We start from the raw sequence: 17,711 nt of genomic DNA, 5'->3' as shown, positions 1-17,711 counted from the left end.
ATAAATGAAAGTTTATCTAACACAGTTGCAGAGAGAAAGATACCAGATGTAGAAGCCACCAAGGTCCCGTCCCCCGGAACAGGGGGCCATGGGGGCAGGAATGGCTTCTTGGGTGCCTCACTCTGCACTGAATTAAGTAACGCTAATTTACTGAGCATTATTATGGACTGGGCACTAGGCCAGGACCCGGCTGGGGTCACAAAATTTAATCTGCCCCAACTCCACAGAGTATTGTTCCTATTTCATAGACGAGGAAGCTCCGGCTTAGATAAGTGTTGGACCAGCGTCCCACAAAGCAAGTGATGCGCAGCCTCTGAGTCCGAGCTGCTCACTCCACGGCGAGTGGCCCAGCCACCTGACTGCCTCCTCCACGCTCCTCTGGACGGGCCACCCTTGCCCCTCATTCTGGTCCTGATCGTAAATGTGACTGCCTGGGGCTTCTGAGAATAAATTCTGGTTTAGACGTCTGTCACATGTGAGTTTGGTCATTGTGATTCATACCTCTTGATGTCTGTCCAGAGTAATTTCTGGATGTACAAAGCCGGGAAAACCTCCCCAAGGTGGTAGCCCTGCCTTTGGGGTCAGCTGGTACCCCAGGTGGCCAGATGACACCTGGGCCTCACCATCTACAATGGCCCCAGCACCTCTGCCACACCTGTTACCTAGCAACCAAGTAGCTTCCGCTCTGCTCTCCGGATCTGTTCCTTTTTTTTGTATTGCAAGGAGCCTGAATTACCTGTGCTCACAGGCTCACCTGGAGGCGGATTCGCATTTGCAAAGTTGCTCTCTGCTTCTGCCCATGATTCTCATAAATCAAAAACGGTCAGTGTTCACAGCAGAGTCCAAAGGGACAGCCCCAAACACTTAAAAATTCTATATGGAAACCGAGACAGCTTCCTCTGAGGACAGAGATTGGCGGAACTAATGCGCCGCTTTTCATCTGGTTCTCATTTAGAAAAATTGGACTACTGGGGAAATGAGTACAAGCAAAAAAAACTGGAAGCAAAAAAGTCTGAAAACGTAGAGGTTCGTGCAATTCTACTTTTTCCTTAAGGCCGGTTAATTATTCAGGTAACTGGTCCGGCTGTGAGGAAGGCTACACAGAAAGCCGACAGAGGATGCGTGATTATGGCCACACTACGTAACAGAAGAACTGTCATTCAAAACCAGAGACTATCAGTCTTAAGACGGACTGGGTTTGCTATGGCAACACCACAGTGAGGACATTTGCCTCTATTATGCCACCCCAAAGGCACCATGACAGAAACAGACCACCCATAGATTGCACCAGGAAATATATAATTCTGTAGCGTGTAATGCCTATGTAATTATATATTTCTGTAGATGGACAAACACATACATACATATAGACATGTACTGGTAAGGTTAAAGCTTTTAAAAGTATACTTAGAAAAAGGCAAGAATCATTCGATCGTTTGGAAAAGAAGGCAGGGCAAAGATGAGCAGAAGAAGAGCAGTTCGTTATTTATCTAATTTCCCCATTACGTTAATCAGAAATCTTAACTTAATACTCTCCAGTATTTGCTTTAAATCAACTCATACAAGCAACTTCACTGTTCTATCACATGGCAGTGGAGTTAAGCGATGTCTAAAACATAGTTTGTTGAATGAACAGACATAAATGAATGAACAGAATGTGTGATAGAGAGAGTATCTTTAGGACCAAAATGTGAAAAATAAAAATGGCAAAACACATCTCAGATTAAAAGTCCTTTTCTCCATTAATAAAAAAAGATTGATAATATTTTTTAATGCTCAACATATAAATATTGTAAAAACTGACACTCAAATTTCACATTCTAAGGAAGTCTAATTTCTGTGTCTAAATCAAAACCTATAGATTATTTTCAGAGCATAGGTCGACTTTGCACCACTGCTGAATTCTTTGAAAAGTTACTAGAATTATAGCCTGAGCTAAGATTTTTTTCCAAGCATGGCACAATTGGTCACTGGTTCAACCGAACCAAATGATCCATCGTGTTCTATAACAACCAATATTTATGTCATATAGATATTATGTAGTACATCAGGAAACATATGTGTGTCTATGTACGTTCATGTTAATATATAAATTTAATTACAAATACATTCTGAGAACTCCTACTCTCTATATAATATTTGTGTCTGCTTTCACTATTGCCACTTGTAGGAATCCCATGATTATAGAAGAAAAGATGTCAGCTCATCAAAAAACCTAGTCAATTCTTGTGTCTGGTGACAAAAGGCGATCCCTCTCCGTAAAGGCGTTCCGATGGCGGTGTCCTCTGCACGTCAGTCAGGGCTTCTGCCCACGGGGGTCAGGAGGGAAGGAGAAAACGAGTGTGTTCAAAACGAGCAAGACAGTCACTCCTCGCAGACAGAGAGAGTCGTGTTTGTTTTCGCCATCGCAAAGTGGGGTTGTGCTTTCGTGGCCTATCGTGAACATGCAGAGGAGTGTGGCAGCGAACACGAAGATGATCACTCCGGCAGCCATCACCGGGTTGAAGAAACAGAACGTAACTAACATCCTGTAGGTACCGCTCAGTGCCTTTCTTCTAGCGCCATATTTTTTAAAATTATTTTTAAAGCCTTTAAGGAGATTAAGGTGTCAGTCATGATCAGTGTGTCATGAAGGCGTCTGACTTCTATCAAGTGCCACCTGCGCCTTGGGCCAAGGGGTCCCGTGGTCCCTCGGGCACTTCCCGCGGTACCTCCATGCCATAGGGTGAGAATTAAGTGCTCACCTCCTGTGTCAGCCACGAGCTGCCCCCGAACATGCAAATCTCTCTCAGATTCGTAATTTAACATGTTTGAAGGTCCCAACCGAACGACCTGCTCTGGACGCAGACATGTGCCCGGAAGTCTCAGGGCTCCAGGGAACAGAGCTCAGTGCCACATGGCAGGAGCTCCCCATCAAGGGTTCCCTGATTCTCTAACACACAGCGAAAGAAGAAACCTTGGCTCGCATGGGAATGGTTTCACTGGTCTCGGTGCTTAAGCATAATACGGTCCACACGACTCCTCATCTAGTATCAGAAGCACAATCTCCCCCAGTATGATCGGGTCGGAAATCCTTCTGGGTGAAGTAAGCACGTGCCCTGATTCAGGAAGTTCCTGAGGCCACAGATTTTAGAGGGAACATGTGCCCCTGAACAACCATCCAGTCCCGTCCTTGAGCCGATAAGGCCTTCTTATCCTCGGATTACAAACAAGAGAGTCGGGACCAGAGGGGTGAATTATTTTGCCCAAACTCACACAGCTTACACACACCGGAGGTTTACATGGCTCAGTGTTCTGCTCCATACCTGACTAAGTCTTTTTGCTCTTAGGAAAAAAAAAAAAAGTAAGACAATGACAGGTATACATCGTACTTCCTCAAATGGTCGTCTTCATAATTTCTATCCATATAGACTAGAAGCTGCTCCAAAAGCTGAGTAAAATGCAGAGGATTAATTTATTTGAGTTCTGTGCATTCTATACACCTGGAGAAAGTCAGTGAATTATTTTTTGTGTCTTTTAGCAACCTTGAATCTTTTCTGGGATATGATATGGCATAAACCAATTAACTGATGAACTAATTAATAATATATTGCCATATAATACAATGATTATATTTAGGTGCCTACAGGCAAAAATTTCAATGGAAAAGGCATCCGTTTAGAATTAATAATTTTCTAAACAAAAAGATTTCTGTCACGTCTATATAGGTCCAATGTAAAAACAGACTTTTAGATGAAGAAGTGTTTATAGAACTTAAGAAGTAGTGTAATCAAGTCATAAGTATCATCTTATTTGGTAAGATAATAAATGCAATCTAAAATTTAAATGTATTTTTAAATATTTAGTAAATTGTAGGGATAATATTTTTAGTACGTTCTCAACATCATTATACATTTTTTCATTTAACCAACCTCCTAACGTTTTGTACTTTTGGACTTTACTGAAAACATTAATAACTCTTAACTTTGTGCGAACTACACAGAAAGACCATATCCCACGTCTCCTCAGGGAATTTCTGCAGCAAGCGGGTATCACTCGGCCTCCAACATAACATGGAACGAATCTCCACTGGAGCCCGTCATATTTTCAAAGAAAACCAAGAAATTAATCAACAAAATCTTCTAGGCCAGTTGAAACTGAAGAAGTGGACTCAGAAGTGTTGGGAAAAATACTCTGTGTAAATAAATCATCTCCCGAAATAATTCTCACGCTGTGGGGTTTGGCATTATATCATCTTCTATCTACCCACATGTTTTTAATAAGGAAGAAAATCACACAAAATAAAGGAACTCTTGTTCTCTACTTATGTTAAACCCACTGCATCCCACAGTGAAATCCGCTGGCACATCGAGAGGAAAGAGGTGACCACGTCTTAGCAGTTTTAAATCTACTCCCTCTTCCTATTGTTCTCAGTTCTCAGGTGCGTGTGCGCACGTGGCCAGCCTCTGAGTCCTTTCAGGCCATGGGTCTTTCAGAAAATTGCTGCCACTTTCCTTCAGTCGGACTAAATCTGCTTGTCAGAGAAACAGTTGCTTTAATTTGCTGTTGCCGTTGGCATGGAAATAACCCTCCAAGGGACAGGCGATGTCTGGACTCCAAGCTCACATCGCAAAAGTGAGACGAGCAGAGGTCCCAGAACTCCCGACCTGACACCAGAGAAGGACACGGCGCCACCCGGATGTAATTCCGCCAAAAGACCAGAACGCGCAGCCACTCGAGGCCACACGCCTCAGAGAGAAAGCACAGGGGCCAGAGGGACAGTCTAGGGGACACCACAGGGATAAAATCGGCAACATCGACGTTGTAGAGAACTCTGTCGGGCCAGCCACCTGGCTTCATGTGCAAAGACCGCGAGATTTCAGCTGCGAGAACCAAAAAGAGAGAGCGGGAATCTTCATGTTAAAAGAGACTCGGGCGTAGCCATCAAATGCAAAATGGAGGTGTGTTTACGTCCCAAGGCAAATAACCCACCTGCCAAAAGTGTTCCAAGCTCTCTGGAGAGTGAGCTTTATTGTCTTAAGTGAGCAGCGAAGAAGAAGAGTCTCGGCATGTCACACAAACAAGCATTGTGTCCCTTCTGCTGAGACAACTGGAGAAAGTCAGGAAGAAACTTGCCACAAAGACAGGAGCCCGCACACACCTGCAGCCTGGCAGCCAGCCCTGGCCACACTGCAGGGAAGGGGGCAGTGAAATGACAACCGCCGGGAGAGCACCGACTCTCCCATCGGCCACTAGAGTCCACCTGGAAGTGGCCAGGACAACCATTACGATCGTTTGGGATGCAGCGTTCCAGAGAGCAGCTCTGAGGATGCAGTGGGGTTTTCATCGGAAAATCACAAACCTGCAGCGCAAGCTGAAAAGGGTTGCAATTAAACTCGAACCCCACTTCCACGCCGGCTGCCATTTTCAAGTCTGCACAGAAGTCCACTCAGGGACGCCACCGTCCCAAACTGGAATCCGAAGGGACACCGTTCCGAAAAGGTTGACCTTAACCAGTGTGGGCATTTTCAACTGAAGTCAGGATGGGGAACAAAACCTCTAAAAACGGTGTCCTGACATTTTCCGATGGCCGTGTCACTTCAAAGACTGAAATGAAGAGAGAAGCTCAAGGGAGTGTAGTTCTTATTCAGGAAGCAAAATCTAGTCCAGTTAGAAAAGTCTTCAATGTTAAGGCTGAGAGATAGTAACTCAAACTGGAAGGCGGTTGCCCTAGATGATGGCTGCAGTTGTGGAGTCTGCGTCCATTCCGTGAGTCCACGGTCACGCTTAGAGAACTTCCTATTGTCCCTTCCCTACTTGTCACCCAGCAGAGGTGGCCCCGCCGGTTCCCCCATTCCCTGAGGCAGAGGTGGGAGCTGATCACGCTGTGGGAAGCCCTGGGAATCAGGCGGCCGTAAGAGGTGTGATCTCTCCCTCCCAGGAAACAGTCCCAGAGGTGATGCATCAGCTGAGACAGAAACCCCAGGCTGGATGGATCTGGCAGCTGGCTGTCCCCTACCTTCCCGGAGCTGTTCAACAGAAACTCCTGCTATGGCAGAAATGTTCCTGTAGCTGTTTGTGGCTACTGAGCACTTGGCCTGTGGCTAGTGTGCCACCAGGAACTAAAGTTTTAATTTTGTTTAAATTAATCTACATTGAAATAGCTTCATGAGGCCAGGGATTTCCTCGATAGCGTCATAATGGCCCGATTAAAGTATGAATATAGCTCCTTGAGGAATGTGTTAAAAATACAGATTGCCAGGCCCTGCAGCTGGAGATTCTGATTCAGCAGGGAGCAGTGGGGGCAGGGGTCTGTCTGCCGTTTTTAATAAGCTCCCCGGGTTGTTCTGATGCTGGTGGTCCCAAAACGATGCCCGGGACTTGAAGGAGGGTGAGAGTCTCTGATCTGCTCCTGGTAAAGAGGCATGCCACTTCAAGGAGACAGAAACTAGGAAGGACAGGGGACGGGGCTTGGGAGTGAGCCTGGAGGCCACAGGCATCCCCACTAGGATCCCACCCAGAATTTACGCGAAGCTCTGATGTGGCCTTGGGTCGCGACAGCTATTCAGATACTCTCAAAGCCATGGCCACGGCCTTGCCGTGTTCCGCCTTGCCCAGGCTCTCGAGCTCCCAGCCCCCAGACACTGCTGTACCAGTCAGGAGCAAATATCCACGGCTCCCATAGAAAATGCCACGCTCAGTTCCACGTGATAACCCTCCCCAGGTCACTTCCAAACTAGATTCTGTTAGGCCCAAATGTCCACCCTCCTCTGAGAGTCTGAGGACCACACCCACAATAAGCCACGTCCCTGACCACCGCTCAAAGGGCAAGGTCTTGGTTCGTCTTTAGGGTCCCCTCTGATGAGCGAAGGCATCGCTGTTCTGGCCTTTCGTGTCCACACACTGGCCTGCACACCCTCCCTTCCCTACGCCACGTGTGCAATTGCTCATCGATTTCTGTCCATTCTCTCCTGAGCGTTCACCAACTGTTTACTCCTTTCTACAGCCCGGGGAGAAAGAGTTTCGGTCAAAGATGCGCTCGTGCAGAGCACCTGCTTTGGGGCTGGCCTGACAGTCCGCGGGGGCCACGTGGAGACAGGCGTCATACAGCGGGTGCCCGCAGGTCCCTGTCCCTGGCACACAGCGACACTGAGGAACGTTCTCCACGGAAGCCTACACTTTCTTTCCACGTTCAATTATGGCTCCACAGACACAGACCTTAAGTGAGCAGCGCCCGATCTCCGCACAAACTAGAGATGCTGGAAGGAAAAGAAATGAGAGTCTCCAAAACGACTGTGTGACATGAGCTCGGCTCCACTTCCTGGCGGGGTGGGGGCGGGGGGAGGTTGCAGGAGGGGCTTCTGAGAGGGGGTCGCCGGGGCGACTCTTTCGGCTTTAACTTCAGGTTATGGCTCTGATGATTTAAGGGGCCGAGGCCACCATCGACTTCAGTCTTGATTTCTAAGCAGGTTTTTCATTAACACAGATTTCTGGATCGTTAAATCCCCAATATTCGGAGGGTAGAGCTGCTTCTCCCTTTGAAAGCTGAGCGAGGCCCCCCTAAAATGCAGCATTTCCTCCTTATGAGCAATAAATACTTCGACCTTCTTCTCTTCAAACATATTTAAGTTTTTGCAGCAGCTTTTCCCCGCTTCGATGTAAAAAGTTCTAATTTTAAACAATATTTTCTTGTTGTGGAACGTGAAGACAGTAAGGAAAGCCAGCACCTTCTATAATCTTACTCCTCAGACAGATGTACGCGTGTCTCATTTAAAATGCAAACTGTTACCTAACATGCTATTTACATGGATTATATCATGAATGTTTTCATAATGAGGATCTCAAGCACCCTCCTTCATTGCTGTGTTGTGCTTTATTTCGGAACTGAGTGGTAATTTACTTAATCTCCTACTGATGCATTTTGAGGTAAAACATTCTGCAGTGAACATCTGTGCACACAGGGCTGCTTCCCAGCCTGTAGCACTGAAGCAGGGTACCAACCAGCCGACCTGCTGATTGGTCAGACTCTCCACTGTGCTGGTTGATAAATATTGAAATGACTCTTGCTTGCACTTTGATGTTTGGGTGCCTGTAGCTTCATGTGGATAATTTCTCTAATTGGATACGTTGGGCCAAAGGCTATGCAAAGTAAAAATTCTATTTCGTACTGATCATTAATTACTTTTTGAGTCCGACAGCATTCAGAGCTAGTAGCATACAAGCATTTCACTTTACTTATAAAACAGATTTTTCAGTATTCACGGTCTCAAAAACGAAGTCCATATAAAACAGACATGTAAACTTTTTCCAAAATATTGTTATGTTGAAGTATTTTGGGGAATGCTTTATTAAAATAATAATATTGGCATGCTCTAATTATAAAAAAATGTCCTTTTTATCAGAATGAAATCTCTACAATTGGTACAAGTAGTATGATTAAAATAAAGCTATAGAAGGTTCTAGTAAACATTCTCCATCTATTTCCTAAAATGTAGGTTGACAGTAAGGTTGGGAAGAGAGGAATAAATCAGAAAGAGAGAGTTTTTGTGCTTTCAGTGTTTCTGATTTTGAGATCATTTTGTGAAAGACCCAAAATCAGGAATGAGCAAATTGAAATGCCTTTTAAAATGATCTTATATACAAATTAGCCACTGCCTGGTAGTCAACATGCATTAGGCTCTGCCCCTTAATGAAAGGTAAATCATTTTCAGAGAGAACCATGAACAAGGCTATTAAGCCATTTTTTAGACTCAAAGGACCAGAGGGCTCTACGAAGGGCGTTTTGATATGAAAAAGTGTGTCTATCATAAAGCCAAATGAAGAAGTAGGGTGAATTTCACGCAGACCACGATGGGAACTTGGAAGACATAGATACGCACCTGACTTACAAGAAAAAAAGCTGAATGAACATCCACAAAATCTTAACCAGGATTGGGTCTGGTAGTAGGGGCTCATTTTTTTCTTTTTGGTCTTTCCTTTGTTCCTTTTTTTTCTGACAGCGCTGGACATGTATCCCTTTTGCAGCAAAAACAAATAACTGAGGATTCTATTCAGTCTTTTTCTGCTCCTCTACCTGCAATCGTCAGTCTGAAGGTGCCGGATCGGCCCCACTCATGCTCTCTGCCATAGCCCTCCGTAGGAAAGACGCTTCCCAAATCCAACTGCCAGTCCCAAACCTCCATGGAGGAAACGCTCGCCCACCGGGAGCCTTATTTTCTTTTGCTCTTTCAAAGAATACCTAGTTTTATCCACTGAGATGTTTTCAAAACCACATACGAACAGAAATGCACAAAACTTAAAATGGCCCACAATACTCTTACATAAATAAAGAGCCTGAAAATATTTCCTGTGCTAAGAGAGACGTATCGGAATCAACATACAGGTTTCTGTTCAGCTCCCTGATTACCCAAGATGTGTGCCTGATAAGGTCATCAGGTCACGAGGGGGACCGAAAGCCCACACACTCCTCCCGAAAGCGCGGTGGGGACGGGTACCTATGCAAGAAATACCAAGCGGCAGGATTTGGGGTCTAGATATCGCTGGCGGGACTCATTCCAGTGAGGCCGTCATTTCAGCAAAGTGAAACTAAACAGAAACAAAGGAAACCCCAGCATTTCACTGACAGGTGAGGCCAAGGAACCGGTAGTTTTGGAAACAGGACCTGGGAACTTGACTTGTAGCTTTAAGTACAGAATGCTTATAAGACGAGCTTCATTATTTTCTGGTCCTAATCGGCCAGAATAGTGAGGGGTTCTTTAGATCTGGGGAGATCCATAACCCACAGGGACAGCCATGCTGTGTAAAAGACGACTTCTGCCTTAAAGCTGACGGTTTTATACTGGGAAAACAGACAAAATATGTAACAATACCCACGTGCTCCAGAAACAAATATAATACCATTTTCTGGAAATTTATATAATTTTGCAAAAAAAAAAAGGGGGGGGGCTAAATTTTAAATAAAAAGATAAAATAAATACTTTATACCACTGGAGACAAACTTGGGAAGATAAAATAAACTCTAGGAATTTCTCAGGGAGAAAAGCATTTCTCTCCAGCTGAAGCTGTCTGTCCTTATATAACCCAGGAATTGCCAAGAGTCAACTAATTACAGAACACCATATTGGAACAGAAAGGGGATGCTTAAATGTGATCCTTAAAAAATCAGGCTTTGGAAAAAAAGAAACATCCGAGCTATGAGAAAAACCAGCTGAGTTAGAAAGTGCTTTTCTAGAGCGACAAAAAGTTTTAATTTTCCTTCGGATCATTGTTTGAAGTTAATTCCAGCCTCGAATCCAAATCTGCATCACGAACCCACGTGCTCAGCCCTGCTTCTCCAAATGCCGACATTCATCACACAGCACGTTCAGTCCACACGTTCCTAACTTTCCCCCATCATGCAACGAACGAGAATTAATGGGACTCACTCGTTTCTTTCCAGATTTACGATCAGCTCTCTGTTTTCCAGTTGTATTCGAAAATTCAACACTTCTGGATGATTCTGAAAGATAAATAAGAAAAGACAGTTGAAAAAATATTTCACTTTGACTTGCTGGTAACAGAATCGGCTCCACAGACATATTCAGTGGACGGAGAGAATGGGGACCATTCTGAGACCCCAAGTGGAGGAGACCAGGACGGCAGGACAAGTCTGGAAAAATGCGTCACCCTCCTAGATGGCCCCGGCGTGACCCGTGCTCCAGCCTTTGCAATCTCTCCCTTCGGCCACACACCTGTGGCGCTCTCCTGGATTCTACCCCTCTCTCCCACGATCGACTCCTTCCTCGGTCTCCCCACCTCTACACAGGGCACCCTCTTTTCCCCAACTGCTCACGCCAGGAATCTGAGGTCCCCCTTGCAACCCCCCTTCCCTCACCGGCTCCACCTGACCCAGGAACTGGTCCTGCTGCGCTGCCCTGTGACACACAGCTCCCGTTGTCCTGGTGACGCCTCAGCACTGGCTCGGGCTCGGGCTCAGACCTGTCTTCTCTCACCTGGATTACCGCAAATCCTTTCTACCCCGGGCCTCTCCATGTCTCCCTGAGTTTCCCCCCTCCCCGATTCATTCTCCAATGGCAGTGGAAGGCGATCTCTACACCGACAACCTCGTCCGCCCGCCCTGCTTGTCAGGAGCCACTGGATGGTACGATGCCAGCTCCTAACGGGGCCCTCGCCTCGCCCCACACCCACTCCGCTTTCCTCCTCCCTCACCTGGCTCTAGTCTCACCGGCCTCGCCCGCTCCTCAGACACGCCCACCTCCTCCGCAGCCCCGGGTCCTTGCACCTGTCGTCCCCTCCACCTGGACCGCGGCCCTCCCAGCTCGTCTCGGTACCGGCTTCAATGTGGATAATTCCGAGAAGCCCCACCTCGCTCCCCGATCCATGTGCACCCTCTCCCCCACCCGAGGGTGTCCTCTCCTCCAGTCTCCTGTCCTCTTCCTCCCTGTGAGGAAGAATTTCCTTCCTACTTGTGATAATTCGGTATGCTCATTCGTGGGTCCACTTGTTAACATGTCCGCAAAGGAGCCAGACTAATGACAGAAGCTCGATTAATATTTGGTGAATGAAGGAATGAGTGAATCAGGCCAACAGCCCTACTAAATTCCTCTTCCTCTCGCTAGGCAGACGCCCTCCCTCTCATCTCCCTTGGGTCCCTGGAAGCCCCAGCCATGTGTCAGTGCGGAGCAAACACCTATTCTCTGTTCTGCCCCGGAAGTTCTTGCCCTAAGAACACACCCCGGTCGCAGGTCCCTTAACCCACACCCCTTCCCCCAGTTCTCTCCAGCCTAAACCTGGGTGGTCCGATATGCCACACACACCCCTGCTGAGCTGAGTCCTTGCCCAGGACAAATCTATCAGCCGCCCCCAGCGTACTCGAACGGAGCCCCCACTGCTGCCCTCCTCCGTGTTCCCTCAGTGACTCTGGGGACTGGCCGTCAAGGGCAGCTCTCCCTCACCCAGGCCGACATGCCTCACATGGGGGCTCTCCATATCCACGGGGCATTTCTCACTCAGAGAACTGAACATTTTTAATGTTTATTTTTAAAAACGAATGCTGTGTTCCCTTCTGATCACGTGTTAAGAGCGCTCAGCTGGCCTCAGTGTTTGGCCCGATGATGTGGCCTGCTTGCCCAGGATGAGGTGACGGGGCAGGGCGGGGGTGACTTCACAAAGCTTGCAGTCAACCTACAGAGCGGAGCTCCAAAGGCCATCACAGCCCAGGGCAGAAATTTAGATTCCTTAGCGGCTTGAAAACAACGAAGTGCTGTTCAAATGCAAGTAATATATTATCATGTCGCAACCATAATCGGGGGCAAAAAAAACCCCCTCATGGAATTGTACAATGTAAATATGAACAACTAATTGTCTCCTATATTTCAATAAAGCCAGGAAAAAAGAAAAAGGGAGCGTTGGGTCACACCCGGAACTGGTACCTCAGACTCAGGCACACCTGGCCGCCACAGTCGGCACTGTGTTAGTGACACAAGTGGCCCTTCAGCCTTTTACACACGTCGTCACCACCCACAAACGTGCATTCGACTGCATCGGTTTCATCTGCCTTTGCTTTGCAAGTTCTTTTGGTTTGTACGCTCGTCTCACAATCTGAGAAGAAGTTCACACACAGTTTTCTAATATCCCATATTTGAAAGGCGTCATGATAACTCCGGGTTCAAAATGCTTTTTTACAGCATAGCATCAGCTGCACGGGGCATTCACTAACCGCATGGGAGAGACGGCGGGGAAGAAAAGACAGAGAGAGAAGGGATCTAAGTTCCAACATCCAACATTAATAAACAGCTAAAATGAAACAAAAACCACCGCTGAAGGTCACGTGAGTTTTGACAACACGTTCGAACCTGCGTGGACTAACGCCATGAGCAGGTCCGCGGGAGCAGGACCATTAAGGGTTAAACACGTTTCACTTTACTTTTAGGTCAGCCCCTCACACATCTTTCTGCAGTTTCCTATGTCTCATGTGGCAGCGTACGGCTATTTAAATTTAAATTAATTAAAATGAAAGCGGTGAGTTCATCGGTCGCAGTGGGCACATGTCAAGACTCAGGAGCGACACGTGGCTGTGCTGGAGAGCGCAGCATAAGACTTTTCTGTCTTCACAGCATAGGATTTTTCTGTCTCCACAGGGATTTCCATCTTCATTGTCCATCTGTGAGTCCGTGATGGAGACCTAAAACTCGTGTCCTCCAACTGCTGCCTGAGCGATAACAGCCTAAATAATGGTGCCTTCTAAATAATGGTGCCTTCGGGGCACAGAACTCCTTGTGAACCCAAAGTTTCATTTATGTGCTTTAAGAAGCCTCTTCTCAACTTTAATTGATGGCTGATACTATTTTTTAAGTAGTTACTTAAGCTTGAGAGAGTTAAACCGACTAATTTCCGTATACGTGAAATGCTTGTGTATATTTTCTGAGTTTAAACAGATCTTGTTTTACACGGTTAGTGATCTTGTAAAACTCATACTTCTTAACTGATATATTTTGATGTTGTCTGGTGCTTATAAGAATTGTATGGATTTCTGAGTGTTTGTGGAAGTCTTAAAATTAATATTACTATTCCTATTATATGCAACATTAAACGCATCACTTTCAAAAATTTTAATATAGTGTGTAAAAGTGTTTCTAAGACCTGTATTTCTGATGCTTAGATTTAATTAATAAACACATAGAATGTTCTCTCTAGGTTTTGTATTTTGTACTCATTAATTAAATCTTAGAAAAACAAAAATTATTAATTATGTTTACAATGAAATATTGAAGCAAAAATGCATCATTATTCTGCCAAGATGTACCCAGTGTATGCATGTACATTTGCCTGTGTTTTATATGCGTATGTAAATAACTTAGTTATTTTAACCACAAATCGTGTTTGCCTACGATATTGACACACATATCACTATCTTAAACAGAAATTCTGACAATTATATTTGTGAACAAAAATGAAATATCTGTAGTACGCTTCTGTTCCCCCACGGAATCGAGCTAGTTTAAACACTAACATTTGTAGTGATTCTGTATAAAGTCCCTACAGGAGCTGTTATAACATTCCAATGTGTACATTTTTCAAACGAATACATTTACCCTCCCACCCCCCACCCCCCGGGAGGCAGAAAGATCTTCATCCATGTATTTTAGTTGAGATCTGAATGATACAGGTGAAATCAATGGAGACAAACAGAGAGCTATTTTAAATCAAAAGCACTAATTACGTGAGATTTCTTAGTTTAAAAGCATGTATTCATTCCATTTTCTTTTGATTTTTATACATAATGAACCAGTGCTGATTAAATACAGCAATCCTTGTCTTAAAAATGATGGCTAGATTACCCTAATGGAACTGTGTGTTTTATTGAATGCTTAGAGAATTTCATTTGCTGAATAAATCAATTAAATGCTAATCAATAGGCCGGTAATGTTTTGGCAATCGTTATACTCCTATTTTTTTTAATTGGAAAAAATATATCCAAGGAGTATATAAAAATGCATAAGTACAAGTTAAAACGACAACAATAAAATAATGATCAGGATTCCCAATTGAAAAAGCAAAACATTACCAGAATCTTAGAAGCCCCATCCTGTTGGCCTCAGCTACTGTAACACGCCACAGACTGGGCAGCTTAGCCAACGAATATTTATTTTTGCATGTTCTGGAGGCTGGAAATCCAAGATCAAAGATTGGTTTCTGGTGAAGAAGTTCTTCACAGAAATGAGTTAGGGCGGGACCCCCAGGTGGTTTGCCCAGGCAGGTGGCAAAGGAAGGCTCTGGCCAGGACCCAGCTGCCTGTCACCTGGACCCTCAGGCACCCTCCGCTCTCTCTGGGGTTTCCGACAGGGCACTCGGCCAGCCCATCCGACTTAACCAGAAGTATAAACAGCCGTCTGAAAAGTGATTGATCGACTAGCTACAGGTGATCTTTCTTCCCGGCATTATCCATACTGTGCTGCCCTTCATTCATTTGTGCGATCGGGAGCTTGCCCAAACTTGAATTTAAATTATTTCACCGTGATGGTTGCAAATATCTTGCGTTAGTAAATGCGGCTTTCTGTGGATATAGTGACGCTTACGGCCTTTCTTTTCTCTGATGGCTGAAATGATGCATGGCATCATTTTCTTGGTGTTTCTATGTCCTTAAAGAATAGGCAATTTTCAATGACTTAGAAAAATATGAACTTGACCATGAAGTTGAAATAAGGTGGCAGTTAGCCGGCAGAAGGGAGGAAATTGCATTAAAAGAATAAAATGTGGGGTCGATAACCAAGTTTACGCCCATCACGACTTCCGGGTGACCAGGTGTAAGACAGTGGTCAGTTCAGAGCCAAGGTCGCTCATTCCAGCCGTCGATACTGGAAGCTCAGAGGGACTTAATTTTTCAAGCAGAACAATATTAAAATATTGCATTCAGGGGACTCTGAGATAACTGCACCCCACTCCGGCACTAAACGAATGCCTCGGACTGCAGCGCTGGCATTCACGGGGCACGGGGGAGTCGTTTATTGCTCTGAATATTTAGAGGCAGCCTTGATAACCACTTTAATATCAGTGAGCTGGTTTCACAGCCAGGGAGATAATGCGCACCGTGCAGCTGATAAGGAAACACGACTGAATTCACCGCGGAACAACGTGGCGAGGAAGGGGGGCCTGCAGCACCGTGATGGCGTGTCCCCGGCTGGGGGCCTTTTTGCTCTTGCATAAGGGACATACGCAGTGTTTATTCATGAGTTATTTATTAATGATATTGTCTTCTGATGGAAACTGGCATGAATTAACCTTAGAGAAAAACTGCCTTTAAAATATGTATGTAAAGTAGTTTTTAAGGATTTTTGTGTTCGAATGCTGGATTGCTTTCGGTGCAGATTTTTCCTGCTGCATTTCCATGGCGCAATGCGATCACAGATTTGGGGGCCCCTTCTCCCTTTGCGCCGCGGAAAGGCACAGCCTCCCCAACCTTTCGCATGCGTGATGCTCTTGGTGTGAGTTCTTCATGTTGTTGCTGCTTGTAGGAGTGCCGACGCTGACATTCGCAGCAAACGTTTCAGATTTCGTTTTAGATTATATAGCCAGAGCGCCCGAAAGCCTTATTTACTCATCGAAACGCTGCCTCCCCCACACACGCCTGTCTGCCCTCAGGTCACAGTTCCTCGTGCTTGGTGACCACGTGAGGACAACGGCCGCTCCTGAAGCAGACGTGGGTCTGTCCTGGAGCTCGCTTTTGCGTTGTCACAGGGGAGAGAGGGGATAACCGCATCACTTAACAGGAAGTGTCTGGCCGAACACGACAGTGCAGCTTTCTCAAACTTAACACATCTTGGTGTTAAGTTCCATCCTTGTTCTGCTGCGGTACCCCCATCCAATACAAAGGGCAAGCTGCGGGGAACCCACGCTGGGTCTCCAGCAGAACCCCCCCAGCTCCATAACAAGGCTCTTTCTGAAAACTCTTCAGTGGTGACCCACTGTACCTAGAGTAACTGAGGCCTTCACGACGCGAAGCGTCTGGCCTCCCCTCAGCCCTCGGTCTCGTCGCTGCGTGCCTCTCCCGTCTGCTCGCCACGCTCCCGACACACTGTTGAACCCGCCAGGCCCCCACTGGCTGCCAGGCCTCGGTGCCTGCCGCCCCTCCTCGGGGAGGGTCCTCCCCGGGTTCCTAGTGTGGGACTCCACCACCAGGTCTCAGTCTGGATGCCCAGTTCTCTCCCTGCCCAGGATACTTCGTCATTTGTGATCATTTACTGGTGTGGTTCTTTTACTTGTTGACCGTCCACTTCCCCTAGTAAAATAGAAACGTCTTGGGGGAAGGGAATTTTTCCGCCTTGTTCCACATTCTGTCCCCAACATCCAGAACAGGGTCACCTAGAAACAAGATACAGGCGCAGAGGTGGTAGGTGATGAACAACGCTGACTGCGAGGGGAGGCGAGAGACCCTGGAGCACTAGACGTCACCTCAGGAGCTGTGGAACCAACGTCTGCTTTCTCCTCCCCAGCCACAGCTGAGCGGAAGGCCCTCTGACCCAGAGGGGCTGCCGGCCTCGCCCCTGGAGGCTGACGTCCCTAAGGGACACAGTGACTTGACAGAGGATCCTTCATAATAAGCAAGGGGGTGGGCAGAGTTAGGGACCAGAGCCAAGACGGGGCAGGCAGAATCAGGGTCGGAAGGACTTGATGACGTCTGATCTGCCACTTAATGGTTCTTGACTGCCCTGGGCTTGGAGACGGGACCCTGGACTGCAGAGTGAGTGACACAGTGGCCTGGGAACTGGGCTGTGTGGTGACATGGAGGCCTGGAAGCTGGTAAGGTCATGCTGCTGAAATCAGCCTCTTACTAGGGCTGAGCTGACACCAGGCCCCACCAGATTGTGACACTGCGTCCTCTGACCTTGACTGTTCTCCCATCTTTTGTGCCTTCAGACACGTCTACTAGCAGGAAGGACAGACAGACTCCTGCGTCCACCCGCCTACCAGTGGCTCGGGAACATCAGGACCTGGGGCAGGAGGCCAGTGGCTGAGATGGGATGGGCCCATCAGCCGTGCACCCGATCAACTCACAGGACCACCCGGAGCCTTGTCACCACGGTCCTGTCATCCCACACACGAGGCAGCAGCGCCCTCGTGAGTGTCAGCATGAAACAGGGCTCGTGGTGGTGCTGGACCCAGAGCCACTTCGCACCCTCAAACTACCCCCAGCAGCCCGGAGGAAGGTCACACAGCCCCTGCTTGGCTTCCAG

At 46.8% G+C, this 17,711-nt stretch overlaps 1 protein-coding gene across 1 annotated transcript in view; it reads right to left on the bottom strand.

Annotated features, from left to right (window-relative positions):
* Positions 1 to 17,711, bottom strand: part of ADAM12 (ADAM metallopeptidase domain 12) — a 270,213-nt gene that overhangs the window by 212,085 nt on the left and 40,417 nt on the right. Inside the window, exon 3 of the mRNA XM_025047549.1 lies at positions 10,404 to 10,477. Coding sequence (XP_024903317.1) covers positions 10,404 to 10,477 — 74 coding nt within the window. The remainder of the gene's footprint in view (positions 1 to 10,403; positions 10,478 to 17,711) is intronic.

The sequence above is a fragment of the Pteropus alecto genome, unplaced genomic scaffold (assembly GCF_000325575.1).
Source record: "Pteropus alecto unplaced genomic scaffold, ASM32557v1 scaffold74, whole genome shotgun sequence".
NCBI classification, from domain to species: Eukaryota; Metazoa; Chordata; class Mammalia; order Chiroptera; family Pteropodidae; genus Pteropus; species Pteropus alecto.
The sequence above is the reverse complement of the archived record's forward strand: the minus strand, read 5'-3'. Positions and strand labels throughout refer to the sequence as shown.